Genomic DNA, 21,451 nt, shown 5'->3' on the forward strand with positions numbered 1-21,451 from the left:
TTCTAGAAAATTAAAAAAGTAAAAAATGCAATTTTTCGGAGCAAATTTATTTAATAAAAAAAATAAAAACAATTATAATAATGAGAAATTTAAAAAAAACTACAAATGCAATTTTTTTAAAATAATTTTTATAATAATAAAGTTAGCCGACATTTTTTATTTTTTTATTTTGCTTAAATTATTAAATTAGAACTAAAAAATTTTTTTAAGAAATTGCATTTACAGTTTTTAAAGTTTTTTACAAATGAAAATTTCTTTTTATTGTTTTACAATAATTTTTCAATGAAAATAATGAAAATTAACTTAATTGATAATTGATAATTTTTGTAACAAATTAATTATGACAAAAAAAAATTGACATTTAGAAATTTTAAGAAACTACAAATGCAATTTTTTAAAAATAATTTTTTGGAGCAAATTTATTTGTTAAAAAAAATTAAAAAAATTGTCTAGTGACAGCTAACTTTAATGTCATGCATTTTTTATTTTAAATTTTGAAATTTCAATTTTTTTATTTTTAATTTTTAATAAAATTAAAAATGCAATTTTTTAGAACAAATTTTTTTTGTTGAATAAAATTAAAAAATTGTCAAGTGACAGCTAAATTCAATGTTATTAATTTAGAAGATATATAATAATTTAAAAAATTTTTTAACAAATAAATTATTGCAAAAAAAAATTGTGAATAAAAATGAAATGATTAAAAAAAGCATAAAATGTTTTTATATATTTATTCACAATATTTCCAAAGTTTTTAGACAATGAGACCTGTGTTTCTCGATCCTTTAAACATTACCTGTAATTTATATTAATTACAATTACAATTACAAATTAATAATTAATAATCAGTAATTAATCTAACATACAACTAAGCACTCTTGGTCTCGCTACAAATCTATATAAATTTATTTATATATCTTGTTTGTTTATCAATATATATTTTTATTTGTATAAGAAAAAACATCCATCGTCAATAAACATGTCCCGAGTGCGACGTTCAAAAACAAAAAATAACCAACTAATTAACAACAACAAATTAATTAATTTATTCATTTATTAATTAATAAGTATGACACCAACGTTTATTTCAATTCATAATTTATCAATAAGTCACACTCTTTTAATATCTATTTTATACCCGTGTAAAAAAAATTAAATTAATTTTTTAAAGAAGGACAATTTTAATTATTAAGAATTTTTATAAATAGATTTTTATAAAAAAATTTTTTAATTTAAAAAATTTTTTTATAAAAAAAAAATTTAATTCTTAATTTTAATGTCCTCCGTAAAAAAATTTTTTTACACAAAAAGTTGTACATATATCCGTTATATAAATAATATATTTTGTCCGTAATCAACAACCAGTTAAATAAAATGCAATGTGGAAATTTTAAACGCCAAGAGTAGTGTTACTGATTTTTATTTACTGCCAGAGATTTTTTTATTAGAATTACTAAAAATTCACCGGATGTAATTTAAAAATTTTAAATCTCTCGCATAGACAAAAATCAAAAGAATAATTATTCAAAGTGAGGAATATTCATTATAATTAATAACATTAATTATCATTATCGTTATCATTATTGGAATATTGGCGATTAGCTCATCGAAACTTGCCCATTGGCAAGTAATCTCTCGACGGCGGCATTAATGTCCCCGAAAGTCGCTATCAAAGCTTGGATATTGGCTTCTCTGTTGACGAATCCCATCGCCGTAAGTTGCTCTAGTTGCGTGCGGTAGCGCTCCTCAGGTGGTGGGAGGTTCTGTCCTCCGACACCAACGCCACCTTGCCCGTCAATGTTCTCCTGGTTCTGCTGGTGGAGCGACATCGAAGAAACAACGTGCGCTAAAAGATTTGAAAAGGCGTTCTGAGGGCTCGCGAACGGATCCTGAGTTCCTGGGGTGCTCGCGGTTGTTGTTCCGGTTCCTGTTCCACTTTCTGGAGCAGTCGTTCCTGTTCCAGTTGTTCCAGTTTGACCCGCTGTAGATCCAGTGGTGGTTCCTGCAAAATAAATATCAGATTTTATTTTTATTTTGACAAATTTTAGAACACAAAAAATTTTTTTTTTTTTTAATTTGTACTTGAAATTTTTCATTAAATTTTTTTTATAATTTTATTAGAGAAATCTAAAAAATTGACAGGTCTAAAAATATTAAATAGAAAAATAAATTATAAAGAAAAAAATTACATTTTTTATTTTTTAAAATTTCTACGTCAATTTTTTCAAAAATAAATTATTTGTCGTAAAGTTCTTAAAATTTTGATTTATAAAAATAATTTTTTTTTCTGAAAATTTTAAAAGAAATTAAAGTCAAAAACCGTAAAGATTTTTAAAGCTTGAAAAATTTTTGTTTAACATAAAAAAGCAAAATTTATTAATATACATTTTTTCAGAAATATAATTACAATGCCTGAAAAAAAATAATTAACAGTATTGTTATGTTTTTTCAGAAAAATCAGTAATTAAATTTTTTGTGTTGATGTATTAACAGATTTAAAATTTTACTATTTTTTATTATTTCATCTGACTATTATTTTTATAACTTATCAAAGATTAATATATATTATTATATTAAAATTGTTAACTTTTTTGAATTTTTAATAATTATAGAAAAATACTTATTTTCATAAAATAATCATTGTTATTTTTTTTTTAAATAAATAAAATTAATAACTATAATATTACACCTAACGTACATTAAACTTTTCAAATTTTTCAGCGCATACATACGCGTCTCATACTTTTTTCTTGACTCACAAAACTTGCGTTGTTGCCATAGCTTTATTAACATATCCCTTCCTCGGCTACTCTGGTCTAGGTAAATTTTTCATTACTTACTAATAAATATCTGTGAAACCGTGTGGTAATTATCAATGAAATTATTTTTAAAAAATTGTTTAGTTGTTAGTTAATATTATTCTAGTTTTTTAAAAAGATCCTTAGAAAAGTTTCTGAGATATAAAAATGTTTGTAGGTAAACTTTTGGATATCCCGTATACCGTAATGTATAAGAGCGTTCAAAACTCAAACTTTGAAATTAAATATCTCTGAAACTAGATGGTCAAAAATTTTCAAATTGCGCCAATCGATGCAGAATTATATGACACATTAATCTGCTAAAATTTAAAAAAAATCCTGAGAAAACTTCTGTGGCGAGGGTACTACCCTAAAAAAAATCAAATCATAATTAATAATTTATTTTTATAAAAAATTACCTGTTGTAGTTCCAGTAGGTGGCGCAGTAAAAGTTCCCAGGCCTCCCATAGACCCAACAAAATCAGGAGCGACAGTCCTGAGCTGCTCCATACCCTGCTGAATCTGCATTATCGCAGCAAGAGCATCAGGGTTCGTAACCACGCTTTGAATCTGCGGATTCTGCATCTGCTGGATGAACGCCGGGAGCATGGTGCGCATTTGCTCTTGCATTTGCGGGTTGGACCTAAAGAGAGGGTTCGCGGAGAGGATGTTGTCGGCGATCGCGGGGTCGTCGGACATGGCTTCGAGAATTGAACGCGTGTAAGGTGAGCCAAGCATGTTTCTCAGGAGCTGCGGGTTCTCCATCATCTGCTGCGTCAGACTCTGCATTCCTGGAGAGTCTAGAAGGCCGTGACCCAGACCACCCAGAGACCCGGTGGTGGTGCCAGTTCCGGTTCCAGTTCCGGTTCCGGTTCCAGTTCCGGTTCCAGTTCCTATAGTTTCTCCCTCTGTGCGCTCTAGAAGACTCCAGGGATTTGGCAGAGGGTTCCGGTTCTCCTGGCCCTGCTGAGGGTTATTTACACTGTCAGTGCTGTTCTCTACCAGCGCAGCAAATGGGTTGCGATCGTTGGCTGCTGCCGCGAGCATCGGCTCCTGGATGTCCCGGTACATGCGTCGAAGTGCGCTGTGGCCGCCTGGAATGCTTTCGAGGTTCGATAGAGCTCGGTCGTGGGAGCGCATTAGTTCTTGGAGCATCGATGGGTTCCGGGCTAGTTCCATTGTTTGTCTAGATTTTTTAATTAATTATTTATTAATTAAAATATCCTTTAATTTAAAAAAATAAAGGGATTAAATTTTGACCAAGCAATTACATTGATAGAAAGATTTTTTTATATTTAATAAATTTTATTAACTGTTAATAAATTATTTATTTAATACGATTTATTAAATTTTAATAAATATTTGTGAACAGTCTCAAAATTAAATTAATTAATTTTTTCTTTAAAAAAAAAAAAAAAAAAAAAAAAAAAAAAACCTTTAAATTGAGCTTAAAAAAAAATCACCTCAATAACTCCGGATTATTCAACATATGACTGATCTCCGGATTGCGTTGCATCAACTCTTGCATTTGAGGATTAGACGACACCAACGTCCTGACATTCTCAGGATTTTCCATCAAACTCTGTACCAAAGGATTGTCAAAAACCTGCCGCATAGATTCTGGGTTCAACAGCAGCTCGCGTTGCATGCGTTGCTGTAGATCGGCAAAGCTCGCGGACCCAAGTCCCAAATTTTCCAAGCCCGCCAGTCCTCCGATATTGCCCAACCCAAAGGGATTCCCTCCAATATCCGGAACTGTCAAAATAATCAAAAACATAAATAAAAATAAAAATATAAAATGTCAAGAAAATAAATTTAATAAAAACCTGATCTTAGAGGCGGAGGCGCAGTTTCTGGCTGCGTGGCAGCAGGACGGGGTGTTTTTATCACCAAGTGAACTGTCAATCCATCCTTGATCCGATGTGTCTCCAGTGTCTCATGGTCTTTCATTATTTTCCCCGCGAATATCAAGCAGAGTTGCTCGATCGCGGCGCTGAATTTTTCCGCGACAACTTTTTTGAACTAAAAATTTTTTTTTGATTATTTAATTAATTTAAAAAAATTATTTAATTGTTTAATTAATTTGTCAGCGAATGTACTCGAAGCCTAACCCAAAAAAATGACACGAGTGACGTGTTGTGGACGTCACATTTAATGAAATTTCCTGAGCTGACGTAATCGATAACAAAAAGTAAATAGAGTGAAAAATAAAAAAATGACTTACGTCTTTAATGCTCGCATTTTCCTCAATTTCGATGGAATGTTTGTCCTTAGGAGTTTTTACGAAAATCGTTATTTTCTTGGCTGTCTCCTGGCCTTCTGCCATCTTGGACTGCTAGTGTGTGTTGTGTATCTGTGATGACTCGTACTTTTTTACTGCGATCTAGTATAGCCTATTTTACGGATATATATTGTGGTAAGTACATCATGTATAATAAATGTATATATTACTTTGCATTGTATGGAATTACTTACCTAGATATTGCTAATAATTTCTGTCGGTGGGTGTCGTGCTCGGGGGTTACCACCGAGGCATCGAAACGCGCTGATTAATGTTATGGCTAACAATTAAATGTTGTTTTAATTTTTTTTTAGGTACTTTTTAAAATTCCGGTGTCCGGTTGGAGTAATTGAAGCGTATTTAGCTCCTGCATGCTCCCTACTTCTCACTGGTCATAAAAGACTTTTGATAAGATGGCTAGGGGGGACTTCAAAATGGCAGAGATTTTGAAATATACACGCGGCGACATCTAGTGGGCGAAATTGGAGGTTATAAAAGACCGAGTCTTTTATTTTATTTATTTTTTTAAGTTCAACTGTCAAAAGTAAGTAATTGTTTTTAATTAATTAAAAGAAAATTTTACTTACAATTTTGAGTGATTTTTACGACACTGATCAGCTGACTGCTGTCAATTTTTTTATAAATTAATTACTATAAAGAAAATTAAGAATTAATTTATGACATTAAATTTAGCCTGTCACTTCACAATTGTTTTAATTTTTTTTAACAAATAAATTGTAGCAAAAAAATTGACTGGTAGAAATTTTAATAAATTAAAAATGCAATTTTTTTTTTATTATTTTTTAGAACAAATTTTTTTCATAAGAAGATTAAAAAACTGTCAAATGACAGCTAAATTTAATGTCATTCAATTCAGCAAATAATAATTAATTTAAAAAATTTTTTTTAACAGAAATTATGAAAAAAAAAAAATGAGACTAAAAAATTGACATTTAGAAAATTAAAAAAGTAAAAAATTGAATTTTTTCAGATATAATTTTTTGGAGCAAAATTATTTATTAAAAAAAAATAAAAAAATTAGAAGAGTGACAGCTAACTTTAATTTCGTTGGTTTTTTATTTTTTGGGTTCAACTATCAAAAGTAAATGAAAAATTTTTCGTTTATTGCTTGAAAACTTTACTGATAATTTTGACAGATTTTTATGACACTAAAATCAGCTGTCAATATTTTTTTGTTTTTATTATAAATTAATTACAATAAAAATACGAATTTTTTTTTTTTAATTTTTACACGTAAAATTTTTTATGAAAATTGATTTAGTAGATTTTTTATAATTTTTAGAATTATTTAACAAATAAATTATAGCTAAAAAAAATTGTCATGTAAAAATTTTTAAAAATAAAAAAAAAAATTTTTTTTAATTTTTTTATAAAAATTTCATTGTAAAAAATTTCTAATGTCAGTTAACTTCAGTGCTATGAATTTTTTTTTGAGAAAAATGACGTTTTTTAATTTTCCAAGTTTAACTGTCAAAAGTAAGTGAAATTTTCTAAATATAATTTTTTCTTAATAAATTAGTAGAAAATTAAAAAAAAATTTTTACTTACAATTTTGACAAATTTTTTATCTAAATTTTTCTGACAGCTGTCAATTTTTATGACAGTGAAATTTATTACTAAGAATTTTTTTTTAACAATTCAAATTTTTTTTAATTTTCACTGTAGAATTTTTTTTAAAACAATTTAATCGCTCTAAAATTATAAAAAAATTAATAAAGTCTGTTAACAGTGTCACAATGTTTTTAACAATTATTTATTCATTAAAAAAAAATAAAAAACTGTTAAAAAATTTAAAAATGAAAGTTTAAAATTTTTTCCTGCAGAGCGCGCAAAGTGACAGCTGCTCTCCCTTTTGATACCACCCCCATTCACGAGCACCAGTCACAGTAGACTTTTACTAAGAGAAAAGGACGCTTCGCATTTAAAAAAAGGTAACGTATAAACAATAGTCTATTTACATGAATAAACACCCTAATTTAATACTTTAATTATAGGTCAGTTGATTAAATTAATCAAACCAAAATTACTGTTTCTAAAAAATAATAATTTTGCAGTATAATAAATTAATTGCTTGACAAACGTCAAATATTTACGGACGCATTCAAATTTTTAACGGTCGTCGATGACACATTTTTTATCAATGGCAGTTACAAAGCGTCTGATGACTTAGTGCATTATTTTCTCTGTTTGTTGATCGGTTTATTTGATAAGTATTAACTTTCACTTACTTAGTTTTTATTTTTGTTCAGGTAAAAGTACTTAAGGCCTAATACTTGTGGATTACGCAGCAAATAGTTTGCGTATTTAAATTAAACTAAAATGGATCCATTTACACAGGTATGTGGTCTAATAATTTTTTTGTGTATTAATTTCATTAATTTTAGAACAAAAATAGCCGACTTTTGACTGTTTTTTTATTTGTTGTTTTTTTTTTTTAAATAAAATTAAATTTATTAAATAATTAAAAAAAATTTTTTTTTAATAATTTTTTTGTCTATATTATGAAGAGAATAAAAAAAATTTTGTGTAGAGATTAAAAAAAAAAAAAAATTTTTTATTTAAAAAAAATAAAAAAATTTTTATTAAAAAAAAAAATTTTTTCTCAAGTCAGCTAATCTAAATTTTCAAAAGAATAATCTAAAAAAAAAAAAATTAAAATTATAGCGAATGCTAGAACGTGCGAAGGCAAGAAGAGAAAAATTAGATACCCAGTTATCTAACGCAGGACATGAAATAAAACGACGTAGTCCTTTGAAAGAGGCTACCATAAACATAACTATCCCTGCTAAGACACCATCCAAGCAGATAGTTAAAGATAACAAAGAAAATTCATCGGCATTGGCATCTAATGTCAAATCCAAGCTCGATAGACTCGGAAAATTGTATTCTGGTATTTATGAGGCAATTTCTTTTACTGGTTTGTTTATTAATTAGATGTTGCTTCGTATACTGATGACGGTGGGCGTTATAGATGACAATAGAGAGCTTCTGAGCTCCCCGATACACCGAACTGAAGAGAAGTTCAGCGCTGAGGAAGTCAGTGATGAGCCAAGTACTAAGAAGGGTGGAATCGGTGGTGCTCGGCTGGACCGATTGGCCGCGCTAGCTTCCACTATCAATAATTGGGAAGATGATTTGTCGCATCCGACTGTGGTAATTTTTTATTTAATTTATTTATTCTTTAAGATGTATCATTTTATTATTAGTTTTTAAAGGTGTAAATTTTTTTTGGCACGCCTTTTTTGTTGAAAATATCAAAAAAAAATTATTTTTTTTTTAAAGTAAAAAAAAAATTATTTTTTTTTTAAAGTAAAAAAAAAAAATTATTTTCTTTAAAATAAAAAAAAATTATTTTTGCTGATAAAAATGAATCATTTAAAAAAAATAAATTATCTTGTGATAAATAACCGGAAATGAGATTTGATTTTTTTTTTCAGGCTCCAAAAGAGCCAGTGCGTAAAGTAAATACAAGATTCGGGTACAAAACGTCGCCTACAAAAGTTCCCGAAGCAGAGAAAAAGAAGTTCGAGAGGAAGACTCCAGACAAAGCGATTCCGTCAACTTCAAAGACTCCAGAGAGACCCGGAACTTCGAAGACTCCAGAGAAGATGACAGCAGTATCGAGGACTCCGGAGAGAAATGGGAAGGAAGTAACAAGTGGAAATCGAACGCCAAGCAGGTTTGGTGGTTACAGTGGTTCTCCCAAAAGTAAAATACAGTCACCAGGTTCGGTTTTGAGTAAAGCCTCGTTGTTTGAATCCAAAAGTTTAGCTGGTAAGGTCAAGGATCCCGCGGAGATGTCGCTGTCAGAGAGGATGGCGTTGTTCGAGAAAAACAAGGGGGAAGCGCTGATTCCAAAGGCTCCGTTGACGCTGCCAGTCCCGACCAAGAAGTTGCTGGAGAGTTCTAAAGCTCATAATCAAACCAATAATGGTAATTAATTTTTTTTTTTTAATTTATTTAGTTTGTTAGTGGCTGCTTGGTTTCAATTTTTTTTTTTTTTTTTTTTTTTTTTTTTTTTTAGATTACAGGAGAGTTGAAAGTAATAAAAGTACTCAGAATAAGCGGGCGCTGTTTGAACAAGGGTTACCCAAACAAGAACTAGAGAATGATATTTTGCGTGACACGCAAACTGAAAGAAAAAAAGAATTAGAGATGTTAAGATCTCGCTTCAATAAAAATAAAGAGTCAGCTCAAGCTGCTGCAGAGTCTTGTATAAGACCCAGGAATAATAGTGAAAATAATGGATCCCCGAAAAATTCACCAGTTTGTCCGGTTAAACCTACGCCAGCTACTGTAATTATTCATTAATAATTATTTATTTTTAATTTGTTATAAAATAGGCTATTTTTTTTTTTTTTTAGAGAAGTGAATTTTTTTTGTCATTCTGTTATTTTTTAAATTATAAATTATGGAGATTCTAAAAATTTTAGGGCAAAATTTTATTTATAAAAATCGGTCAAGATTTTTAAACTTTTTTCAGATGCCGGATAAATATTTATTAATTAAAATACAATAGTAATAATTTTAATCTGGTTTTTATTTATATCTTGTGCTTTATTTCTATTCTTCAGTATGTCAACTTGATAAAAAAAAATTCCAAGTTCGTTGATATTAATATTCAAAAGTCGCGAGAGAAAATTTTTAGTCTACTTTAAAAGTTTAAAAAATCTTAAGCGAGCCTAAAAAATTTTTTATCGAATTTTTAAAAAAAAAGCTCTTAGAACATAAAAAAAAAATATTTTCATCCAAGACTCGAAAAAAAAAACATTCGATATTTTGCGCCATCCTAACACTTGTATTAAATTTTTAGGAAAAAAAATTTTTTTATTAAAAAAAAAAAATTATTTTCAAACCAAAATTCAAAGTCTGATACTTTTGAAAAAATTTTTTTAAATTCAACAGTTATATAATTATAAACATACATCCTTTGGCTTACAAAAATTAAATTACCCATTGAAAATTTTTAGAATTTTTTTTTATTGAAAAAAAAAAATTTGACATTTAGAAAATTAAAAAATTTTCAAGTGCAATTTTAAAAAAATATTTTTTTACTATGACATTAAACTCAGCAGTCACTACTTAATTTTTTAATTTTATTTAACAAAGAAATTAATTTAAAAAAATTGCATTTTTTATTTTTCAAATTTCTAGATGTCAATTTTTTTTGTCACAATTTATTTGTTAAGAAATTTACAAGGTTGCTAGGAAATCAATTAATTAATTAAAAATAATAATTTTGAATATATTATTAACTAAAAAAAAAAATTTCTTTCAGGAACAAGGACCGCCTCCACCGCCACCACTTCCAACTCCAGAATCGCGTTCAACAAAGCGGCAAGTAGCCCCAAAGACCCCAGCTCTGCATGTGGCTCGTACAATTCTGTCCAACGTCAAGCGTATAAAAGTGTCTCCGCCAAAACCTGGCAATATTTACCCCGATTTAACCTTAATAGAATCTTCAGGAACTGAAACTGAAACAGATTCCGAGTACACCCTCGGCACTACAGAAGCAGAGACAGCTACCCTTGACGAAGCTACCGAAACAGAGACGGACTTGGACGAGTATTACGGCCTGGAGCAAGAAGTTTCCGCAACCTGCGACGAGAGCAACACTAGCTTCGAGAATAGCATAATGCGCGTGGTAAAATCGCACAAGAATCAGCCGCAGAGCAACAAGCGTCAAATGGAGTCAGACGAGAGTTCAACTTCGGATATTTCCGTGCTAGACGAGATGGACGAGTACCTAGACGAGTGTCTAGCTCTACAAGAGGCGCAAAACCACGGACCTACTCCTCCAAAGCAGAACCGAGCAGGCTCCAGCCCTTCGATGGCTTCAACAAGCTTCAAATACTCCCAAAATGTTTACAAATCTCCCCTGAAGGTGACTCCGACTCGTTCTCCGCGAAAAAAGGAAACCTACGTCCTGGAGGGCGACTCCCAGGTCCCTCTGATGCACAGCGTGAGTTTCTACCGTCGCCAGCAGTCCCAGACTCCAAAGACTCCAGTCCGGCAGATCACGCGCTCCGTGGAGTCCACTGATTGCGAGGAGCCTACCGAGGAAGAAAAACGCGAGAGTGTTTTAGTCCAGGAGAAGATCAAGCAGCTGATGGACGAAGTCTGCAAGCAGCAGACAATAATCGGCCAAGCCAGCCAAGCTTTGAATTTATGCACCGCGACGATTGAGTTCAGTGGCTCCAGGGAGCAGGTTGAAGGCGAGAGGCTGCTCCTCGTCGCTACTCACCGGCGACACGCGGCTCTTAACGAGCTCCAGAGAATGCGCGTTGAGGGAACTCTTCGTCCAACGCTTCCTGGGTCCTCTCCCAGGCAAGAAAGCGGCTCGCTGACTATTTCTGCGCTGACATTACCGCTTAAGCGGGATTTCCACTTTAGCAGCAGTGATGACATGTGTCTGCACTTTTTGTGCTTGATAAGACACCTGGACACGGTGATTGCGACTCCGGTGGTCCAGGTCAGCTCTAATGACTCTTGTGTTAGGTATATGTGTTATTTATTTATAATTATTATAATTTATAAAAATATCGCGACTCAAATGCCAAAAGGGCGTATTACAGCAGCTAGATAGGGTTTTATGCCAAAAGGGCGTATAAAAAAACTTTCAATTGTTGCTCTGAAATATAAAATTTAACTCAAAAAAATAAATCCAGATGATTTAATATTGTTGAGTTTGACGCATCTGACTCAGCAACCATGTTAGATATCGCAACTGTTTTTTTTTCTTTTTCAATTAAAATTATAAACAGAATTTGTATTAAAATTGTAATAATATATAACCTTTATTATAACCTTTAAAAATACCCGAAGGTAAAAGACTCAGTTATTGACACTTGCAATTTTATTTTAATTAAAAAAAACAAATCAACTGTAATAAATTAATAAATATAAATTTTGAATTATAAATTTTAAGAAAATTGGTCTTTTTAAAAGATTTAATTTTTTTAATTAGAATAAAATTGCAAGTGTCAAACAACTAGGCGAGTGTCAATAACTGGCTCTTTTACCTTATTTGCAATTTAATAATCAATATATATATATATATATATATATATATATATATATATATATATATATATATATATATATATATTTTCAATTATGCAGCAAAATTAGTAACATATAACCCACGATTCAAAGCAATCGGCAAAAAAAATTATGCGCCCTTTTGGCTTTAGGTCACTAAATTTTTAATTTCCTAAAGCTAAAAGGGCGTGTAAGTTAAAACATCCGCCCTTTTGGTTTTGGAAATTTATTTTTTTATTTTTAGGCTTAGAAAGTGTTAATAAAGCTTATTAAATATAAATAAATTCTTTTATAATTATAAATTATATTATAAAAAAATAAAAATAAATGTAATTAGGTTTCCATCCACGATCAAGCTCGAGAATCTTTACTCGGATTTCAAGGTCACGGTTGAGGTTTACTCTCTGGAGACTCGCGCGGAAATTCTTCCTCATGAGGTCAAGTACCATATTCACAACAGCAGTCACACCAGCACCAGCTCGGCTAAAAAAGGCAAGACGCCGAAGAAACACAAGCAAGAGAGCCGGCTGATTAAGCCCTCGCAACCTTCTCCAGGAGGTCCTGGAGCGGTACGCTCGCCTGCTTTTAGATTGACTGGTTATGTGGTCTTTAGTTTGAAGGAGGTCAATCGTCAGCAGTTTACGCTCAATAAGGTACCTCGCAATTCGTCACTAGAAGGACATCTGCAGATGCACGTGTCTTGTCAGCTGTCTATCTCGATAGAGCATCGTGGGTTTTTGACCATGTTTGAAGATGTTGGAGGATGTGGCTCCTGGCGCAGGCGCTGGTGTTTGCTTAAAGGAGATACTTTGTCGTACTGGACTTATCCAGAGGATGAAAAGAAAAAGACACCTGTGGGAACTCTTGAGTTACAAGGTTTGTTTTTTTTTTTTAATTTTTATAAAATTGTTTTTTTTATTTTTATTTTTATCAAAGTTTTTTTTTTTTTATTTTTTTCTAATTTTTTTTCAGATTGTCTTTTTTTTAATTTTTATCAAATTTTTTTTTTATTTAAAAAAAAATTTTTTAAACACGATTCACCTCAACAAAATATTTCTAATAAATAAAATGCCCCTCAAAAATCAATTAAAGAATTATTAATAATTATAATAATTGTAAATTACAATACAATTTATAATTCTAAAGCCTTGAAATTTTATTATGACATTAATTGGTTATTTATTTATCTTGTTTTTTTTTTTTTTTTTTTTTTTTTTTTTTTTTTTTTTTTTTTATTGCAGAAGTTATTACTACTAATGTTAGCTTGGTCGCAAGAGATATCTGCGCAAGGCCTAACACATTCTTGCTTGAAACTATGAGACGAGCTCAGCCTAATGATCAGGATAGTCTTGTTATGGTTAAAAATGGACAGAATACTACAATAAGGTATTTTTAATTTATTTTTTTTTTTATGGAAATTTTTGAGAACAAGAATTGTTTAAAAAAATTTATTCTTCATGAAAAATTTAGGAGTTTCAAGTTGAAAAGTTGAAATTAAAAAATGTTTCAAAATTATATTAAAATATTTAAATTATTAATTAAATCCAAAGTTTTATAAAAAATTCAATTTTAATAAATTCTTTAATTTTATTTAAAAAAAAAATTTTTTACTGATTTTAAAGGATTTTAATTTTTTGCTAATCTTGAAAATTATAATTATAATAGGGTAAAGGCTCTAAATATTGACCGGTTTAAATTAATTGAAAATAAATAAATTATTTGTAAATTTTCAACTCCTTAAAATTCATATCTCCTTTAATCATCTTCAAAAAACTTAAATATCAAATAATTAAAATATCTTTCTCTTCAATAATTACTATTATTAAATAATAATAACGTACAATTATATTGTAGGCATTTATTGTCGGCTGACACGAAAGAAGAGCGACTGCAATGGTGTTCAAAGCTCAATCAGACGTTAAATTTGATCCGAGCATGGGGAGGAATGCCTGCAGCACATTAAGCGACGATTACGCGTAACTATTAATTTTTTTAATAAAATAATAATAACATTTATTATTATCAAACATATAGTATTAATATATAGTCAATTATATAATCGTAGTGTGTTAAAATATCGTGAAAAATTTTTTTCTGGTTAAGCAATTGGTTTATTGCGTAATCTCAGATGCAATTAAAAAATATGTGTATATATATATAATTAACTAAGTGATTAATTAATTAATCGGTATTGTTTACCATGACGATTAAGAGTTTAACTAATATAGCAATTAGCAACAAGTACTCGACTAACCAACAGTGTTTTTTTTTTTTTTTTTATAAAAATTTGTAGAGTGGAAATGATATTTTGTATTAAAATGAATTTTAAATGCAGGAGATATAAATCATTTATTTTTATACATTATGCACAGATAGACATTTAATATGTTAGTTTTATTTTACTTTGTTTTTATTAAATGTCTGGTGGTTGGTTGGTTGGTTGGTGGGGTCTTTACGCGAGGGTGATGACAGGGTGGTAGCCGTCGCGGTCCGCGGTGTAATCTACCCTGTAGGTTTTACCGTCGGGCGCGACGAAACTGTAGCTACCCACGATTTTCATCGCTTCGTCGTCGGTGCCTTCATTCTCCAGCTCCGCTGTTTCGTCACGTTTTTGGCCGTCACTCTGCTCGTAGGAGAAATGGTAACCTCCTACTCCGATACTGTTGTTTTCTTCCTGGCGGATTATTGTTATTTCTTGCTGGGGTGCGGGTGCTGTTAGGCCAAGAGATGCAACTGATGCCAGGACTAACAGGATTACTATCTAAAATTTTATAAAAAAATGTTTTAGTAATTTTTTTAAATTGTTTTTTTATTTTTATAAAGTTTTTTTAAAGTTTTTTTTTTTTTTTTTTTTTTTTTTCCCATTTTTTTCAAATTTTTTTTTTTTTTCTTTTTAATATTTAACAAATTGTATTTTTATATATTTTTTTATTTTTATCATACTATTTTTTTTTTTTTTTTTTTTTAATATTTAACAAATTGTGTGTTTTTATATTTTTTTTATTATTTTTTTCAGATTATTATTATTTTTTTAATTTTTATCTAATTAAGTTTTTTTACATATTTTTTTATTTTTGTCAAACTGTGTTTTTTTTTATATTTTCTTTTCAGATTATTTTTAAAAATTTTTATGAGCTTATATCTTTAAAAAAATCAATATTTAAGAAAATACAGTGCAATTTAACTAAAAGCATTATTTAATAAATCAAAATTTTATTTATTTATAGTTCACAAGTCACGGCAGTCACATAGAGACTAGAAGGTTGCTAATATTATTTTATTTATTTAAAATTTTTACTAAATTGTATTTTTAAATATTTTTAAAAATTTTCAGCTTTAGTATAATTAATAATTCTGAAGCGTTAGAATTATTTTACTAAAAAAAATTTTTTTTAAATTACGGTATTAATATATATCTACAGCCTCCAAAAATTTCAAACCAATCCGCTCATTTTTTTTTTTAATAAAAAAAAAAATTTTTTTTAATTCTTAAGTCACCTTAGAGTATTTCTAAAAAATAAAATACTTCCTAAAAATTAATTAAAGAATTTTTTAATAATTAAAATAATTGTAAATTTTAATATAATTTATAATTCCAAAGTCTTGAAATTTTTTTTTTAATTTTTGCGAATTTTTAATTAATTTTAAAAATTAAAAAAAATTTTTTTTTTTTTTAATTGAAGTTTTAATAAATATCTACATAATAAATTTTAAACTAAATTACTCCTTAATTTTTTTAATTTTCAATATTAATTAAAATTTAAAATATTCACTCTTAAAAAAAAAATTTCTAATAAAAAGTAACACAAAAAAAAATTTTTTTTTTTTTTTAAAGTAGAACCACAAAAAATCTAGTCATCACTTTCACTATCAGACAAGTTGATATATATATATATATATATATAAAATGAATTTTAAATAAGCAAAAAACCCACCGTTCGCATTTTAATATTAGATATAACACGCGTTAAGATAAAAAAAAAATATAAATTAACAAAAACGATTCTTCGAAGTGTCTTGAAGTTGAGGAACGTTAGATACACACAGAATTCCTTCTAACACCGTACCTTTATATACTGAGGGAAAAAAATAATCTCCCACTACTTTAGGTGGAAAATAAAAAGGATTGCATCCAGGTGCATCCTCCTTTCCTATCAGAATAGAGGATGCCACCCGGTAATTTACTCGAGGCGTAAACGGAATCCGTTAATTCATCATGTCACTAATGACATTATTGACAATTACCACAATGATAAATTATTAAAATTAGGTAACGAAAATTCATAAATTTATGGACGTTAAAAAATTTAATGACGCGCAACATTTACTCGACCTTTGACCTGGTGATAAAAAAATATTTAAAATAAGTATCTAGCTTAGAAAGTAAAAGCAACTAGAGACATCCAACAACTCATTTCGACTCATCTTCTCATAGTTATCTTCCTACTGATGATGACGTTTTTCATGACGAAATCGTTAACAAGGTAACGATGCTTCTTTAAATCTGTAATGTAATGTAATATATTATATGTAATATGTAATAGTAATAATGGTTATCTATTTGGTGGTTTATTTAGATTGAAGAATCCTGCAAATTGTCGACAAGGTTTCTGTTGGGAAGAAATAAAAGGTGGAATTATTTTATAAGAAATATTTTATGACATTTTCTAAAATGGATTGAAGAAATTATTCAATAAGAAAAATTTCATGGAATATTTTTTAAATAAAAAGAAGAAAATTTTAAAAATAAAAAGAAGAAATTTTTAAAAATAAGAAGAAATATTTAAAAAGAAAAAATATTTAAAAATAAAAAGAAAAAATGTTTAACAAAAAAAAATGATAAAGAGAAAAAGTAATTGGATCAAATTTTGATTTTTTTTTACATATTTTTTTATAATTAATTTGTCAAGATTAAATTTTTGAAAATTGTTTAAATTAAATGCACAAAATTTTTATTAAAAAAAAATATCTATAAAAAAATTTTTTTTTAAATGGTTATTTTTTTTTTTTTTTTTTGAAAAAAAAAATTAGAAATTGTTAAAAAATTGAAGAAGGAGTATAACATGATAAATAGTTAAATTAATTGGAAGAAATAGAAGAAAAATGCAAAAAATACTCAATTGAAAAAATAGTAAAATAGAAGAAGTAGATCAATAAAATAAACAGTAAAATTTAATAGAAGAAATAGCTCAATAAAATCAATAGTTACATTAAAAATGAATAGTAAAATTTAATAGAAGAAATAGTAAAGTTAGAAAGAAGAATGAAGTAGTAAAATATAATAAATAATAAAATTAATTAGAAGAAATGTTAAAATTAAAAAGAAGAAGAAATAATAAATTTAAATAGAAGAAATGATAAAGTAAAATAAAAGAAATAGCTCAATAAAAAATAGTTAAATTAAAAATAAATAGTAAAATTTAATAGAAGAAATAAAAAAGTAAAAAAGAAAAAAAAGTAAATTAGAAGAAATAATAAAATTAAATAGAAGAAATAGTAAGCTAATATAAAAGAAATAATATATATATATATATATATATATATAAAAATAGGAAAAATGATTAAAATAGAAAAAAAGTAAAATAGAAGAAGAATGTACATCCTTGCGCATGGTGACATTTCAACTGCTTTTACTTTGACTCTTTTACCTTACCTCATCGAATATAACACAAGCAATAGAACCAATCACAACAACTACTACCATCAAACGATTAAATAGTAGTATTAATAGCATTAGTAAAGTTGAGTTCAGTCTGATAGAGCGATAGAGAGATGCTGGTACTATAAAAAGGACACAGCTTACTTGTATTTACTGTGAGGAAAGTTTGAATGACGCAATAAATTTAAATGATGACCTTGCCATTTGGAGATGCGACCGACTGGCCGCCTCTTCTTCTTCTTCTTTCACCTCTTCGCGGTTTATAGTTTATAGTTTATAGATAGGAGTAGTCTGCCCTGTGGTGCTCAAGTTACGCAAGGGTTAACGCAACATCGCATTCGATACGGAAGTTTTGGATATTGTTTTACAAATTGTTACATCGCTTCCGTTAGCTTTTTTAATGGCTTCGATTAACACCACAGTTACGAAAGCCTTTCTTTTTTATTTATTGCCTTTATGTTTTATTTTGGGCCTTAGATTTAATTCTCTTGTTGAAATTATTAATTTTGTTCGTTTTTTTTTATGCTAATTTATCTTCAGAGTTACTGTGATTCATTTCAGGCAATTAATCGTCTCAATTAAATATTATAGTACAAATTATTATTAAATATTATTCATGATTATTTTTGAATATATTTAATTTTTTTATTTCTAAATCAATTTTATTGGGTAAATTTTTGTATATTTTCAACATTAAGAAATAAGTAAGCTTTACAAAGTTACTTTTTGTAATTTTAATTTTATAATATTTAAAAAAAAAAAAAATTCCATTTTTTTTTTTTTTTTTTTTTTTTTTTTTTTAAACAGCGCTAGATAAATTATTATTTAAGGTAGTACCCTCACCACAGAAGTTTTCTTAGGATTTTTTTTTAATTTTGGCAGATTAATTGTTCATATAATTCTGCATCAATTAGCGCAATTTGAAAATTTTTGACCATCTAGTTTCAGAGATATTTAATTTCAAAGTTTGAGTTTTGAACGCTCTTATACATTACGGTATACGGGATATCCAAAAGTTTACCTACAAACATTTTTATATCTCAGAAACTTTCCTTAGGATCTTTTTAAAAAACTAGAGTAACGTTAACTAACAACTAAACAATTTTTTAAAAATAATTTCATTGATAATTACCACACAGTTTCACAGATATTTATTAATAAGTAATGAAAAATTTACCTAGACCAGAGTAGCTGAGGAAGGGATACGTTAATAAAGCTATGGCAACAACGCAAGTTTTGTGAGCCAAGAAAAAAGTATGAGACGCGTATGTATGCGCTGAAAAATTTGAAAAGTTTAATCTACGTTAGGTGTAATATTATAGTTATTAATTTTATTTATTTAAAAAAAAAATAACAATGATTATTTTATGAAAATAAGTATTTTTCTATAATTATTAAAAATTCAAAAAAGTTAACAATTTTAATATAATAATATATATTAATCTTTGATAAGTTATAAAAATAATAGTCAGATGAAATAATAAAAAATAGTAAAATTTTAAATCTGTTAATACATCAACACAAAAAATTTAATTACTGATTTTTCTGAAAAAACATAACAATACTGTTAATTATTTTTTTTCAGGCATTGTAATTATATTTCTGAAAAAATGTATGTTAATAAATTCTGCTTTTTTATGTTAAACAAAACTTTTTCAAGCTTTAAAAATCTTCACGATTTTTGACTTTAGTTTCTTTTAAAATTTTCAGAAAAAAAAATTATTTTTATAATTCAAAATTTTAAGAACTTTACGACAAATAAATTATTTAAAAAAAAATTGACGTAGAGATTTTAAAAAATAAAAAATGCAATTTTTTTCTTTATAATTTATTTTTTTATATAATTTATTTTTCTATTTAATTTTTTTAATGACTACAAATTATAAATTAATAATAATTTAATAATTTTCAGGATTTTTTTAACAAATAAAAATTAGCTGAATTTGATAAAAAAAAAAAAGGATATAAATTCCTAAGACGTCGTTGAGCAAATAAAATTCCTCCAGAATGAAGCTGTCGCTTGTTGGGCTGAAGTATTTGCCAAAAGGGCATTGGATCAGGATCCTGTAGCACTTCTATTTGTATTAACCGATGATGAGACAGTGCATGTTCACCGAAGCCTTACTGGTGACATTTAACCACATAAGGTAGTTACGTAATATTCTCCAGATTATTCTGAATATCCCACAAAGTTACCTTTATACCTCAATAGTTAAAATCACCTCAACCTAAGGTTACCTTTTTTATTCCACAATTTACTCAATTTTTTTCCATCAATATTTATAAATTTTTTATAATCTACAATCTATCACGGCTAGTAGGCATACTCTTGCTATTACTGGCATTTAAGACCTAGAGTAACATCTGCCGGTTGATGCTTTGCTATTACCAAGACATTAATTACCATAAATTATCAAAAACCAGTATATTATATAGGACATTACATTATTATTACATCATTTATCATTACGTTATTTATTATTAATAAAAGTATCAGACTTTGAATTTTGGTTTGAAAATAATTTTTTTTTTATGTTTTAAGAGCTTATTTTTAAAAAACTCGATAAAAAATTTTTTAGGCTCGCTTAAGATTTTTTAAACTTTTAAAGTAGACTAAAAATTTTCTCTCGCGGCTTTTGAATATTAATATCAACGAACTTGGAATTTTTTTTTATCAAGTTGACATACTGAAGAATAGAAATAAAGCACAAGATATAAATAAAAGTCAGATTAAAATTATTACTACTGTATTTTAATTAATAAATATTTATCCGGCATCTGAAGAAAGTTTAAAAATCTTGACCGATTTTTATAAATAAAATTTTGCCTTAAAATTTTTAGAATCTACATAATTTATAACTTAAAAAATAATAGAATGACGAAAAAAATTTTTTTACTCTCAAAAATAAATTTCTCTATACAAGAAACTCAAAAAAAAAAAAAAAAAAAAAATTGCCACGAGAGACTTAACAAATTTTCTAAAAATAACTAAGTTTAATTGTAACAACTGTTAATTAAAAAATTAACACAAAAAGCCAAAGTACTTACTGCATAATTATAATGTATTTAATCACAATCAACTATCAATTATTATTGATTAATTAAATTTTCTGTAGTCATTACTCGTAAAAATTATTTCAACAATAATATTTAATTTATAATTATCAACAATTGAAAACAAAAATAAATTTTTGAGTGACTGAAAATTACTAAACATCTAAAAATTTTATTTTTCACATAAATTTTTAATTTAAAAATTTTTTAAATAAATTATGTAGAATTTACATAATTTATAATTTAAAAAATATTTAATTTTTCTATAATTAATTATTTACAATTATTTCTATTTATTTACACTTGTAATGCAATAATAACTCATCACCTCGGTGATATTTACAATGCAAAAAACTTTTCAACATCTAATTTTTTTTTTTTTTTTTATCATTTAATTACCTTATTATTCAAGTATAAGTAATTATTAATTTTTATAATTATTTATTCAATAGATATTTTTTATTTAAATTGCAGTTAACATTTTATAGATGACTTTGAATACTTTCGTAAAGCGCCTATTAATCATCTTCACCTTTTTTTTTTATAATCATAATCATAATCATGATTATAATTATAATTTTTAATACATACAAACAC

General features: G+C 27.5%; 3 protein-coding genes and 1 long non-coding RNA gene across 6 annotated transcripts; 2 read left to right on the forward strand and 2 right to left on the reverse strand.

Moving 5' to 3' along the window:
- Positions 1–717: 717 nt before the first annotated feature.
- Ubqn (ubiquilin) lies at positions 718–5,469 on the reverse strand. Its single transcript, XM_074259712.1, has 6 exons — positions 5,274–5,469; positions 5,023–5,191; positions 4,625–4,820; positions 4,262–4,553; positions 3,218–3,984; positions 718–2,002 (listed from the first exon to the last, which is right to left on the reverse strand). Exons 2-6 carry the CDS (start codon positions 5,122–5,124, stop codon positions 1,599–1,601), a joined length of 1,761 nt encoding a protein of 586 aa, XP_074115813.1. The 5' UTR covers positions 5,125–5,191; positions 5,274–5,469; the 3' UTR covers positions 718–1,598.
- Positions 5,470–6,966: 1,497 nt separating this feature from the next.
- On the forward strand, positions 6,967–14,346 carry LOC141538326 (anillin-like). Of its 3 annotated transcripts, XM_074259710.1 has the most exons (11): positions 6,991–7,031; positions 7,350–7,437; positions 7,765–7,990; positions 8,072–8,253; positions 8,538–8,779; positions 8,867–9,033; positions 9,125–9,396; positions 10,379–11,598; positions 12,479–13,017; positions 13,383–13,527; positions 13,996–14,346. In XM_074259710.1, the coding sequence occupies exons 2-11, from the start codon at positions 7,420–7,422 to the stop codon at positions 14,102–14,104; spliced, it is 3,120 nt and encodes a 1,039-aa protein (XP_074115811.1). In that variant the 5' UTR covers positions 6,991–7,031; positions 7,350–7,419; the 3' UTR covers positions 14,105–14,346. The 3 variants fall into 3 exon arrangements, with proteins under 3 accessions (XP_074115812.1, XP_074115810.1, XP_074115811.1); XM_074259709.1 differs by having other exon boundaries at positions 6,990–7,031; positions 8,538–9,033; XM_074259711.1 differs by lacking the exon at positions 7,765–7,990 and having other exon boundaries at positions 6,967–7,031; positions 8,035–8,253; positions 8,538–9,033.
- A 118-nt stretch (positions 14,347–14,464) lies between these two features.
- Cpr28 (cuticular protein 28) lies at positions 14,465–16,223 on the reverse strand. Its single transcript, XM_074259722.1, has 2 exons — positions 16,077–16,223; positions 14,465–14,902 (listed from the first exon to the last, which is right to left on the reverse strand). The coding sequence occupies exons 1-2, from the start codon at positions 16,083–16,085 to the stop codon at positions 14,594–14,596; spliced, it is 318 nt and encodes a 105-aa protein (XP_074115823.1). The 5' UTR covers positions 16,086–16,223; the 3' UTR covers positions 14,465–14,593.
- Positions 16,224–16,344: 121 nt separating this feature from the next.
- LOC141538334 (uncharacterized) lies at positions 16,345–21,366 on the forward strand. Its single transcript, XR_012481036.1, has 3 exons — positions 16,345–16,625; positions 16,719–16,771; positions 19,713–21,366. It is a non-coding gene; the product is annotated as an uncharacterized LOC141538334 (long non-coding RNA).
- Positions 21,367–21,451: the final 85 nt, after the last annotated feature.

Source organism: Cotesia typhae, unplaced genomic scaffold (assembly GCF_013202065.1).
Source record: "Cotesia typhae breed Kobodo isofemale line unplaced genomic scaffold, CoteBio_Ctyphae contig_20, whole genome shotgun sequence".
NCBI lineage: Eukaryota > Metazoa > Arthropoda > Insecta > Hymenoptera > Braconidae > Cotesia > Cotesia typhae.

What these genes read in the sequence shown, in the direction of transcription:
- LOC141538326 (XM_074259709.1), top strand. An exon ending in ACTCGGAAAATTGTATTCTG is followed by an intron (nt 7,991 to 8,071) that starts GTATTTATGAGG and finishes TGGGCGTTATAG; the next exon opens with ATGACAATAGAGAGCTTCTG. An exon ending in GGACAGAATACTACAATAAG is followed by an intron (nt 13,528 to 13,995) that starts GTATTTTTAATT and finishes ATTATATTGTAG; the next exon opens with GCATTTATTGTCGGCTGACA.
- Ubqn (XM_074259712.1), bottom strand. Translation starts at nt 5,124, where the DNA reads ATGGCAGAAGGCCAGGAGACAGCCAAGAAAATAACGATTTTCGTAAAA. An exon ending in AAAATGCGAGCATTAAAGAC is followed by an intron (nt 4,821 to 5,022) that starts GTAAGTCATTTT and finishes AAAAATTTTTAG; the next exon opens with TTCAAAAAAGTTGTCGCGGA. An exon ending in ACCTACTGGAACTACAACAG is followed by an intron (nt 2,003 to 3,217) that starts GTAATTTTTTAT and finishes TTTATTTTGCAG; the next exon opens with GAACCACCACTGGATCTACA.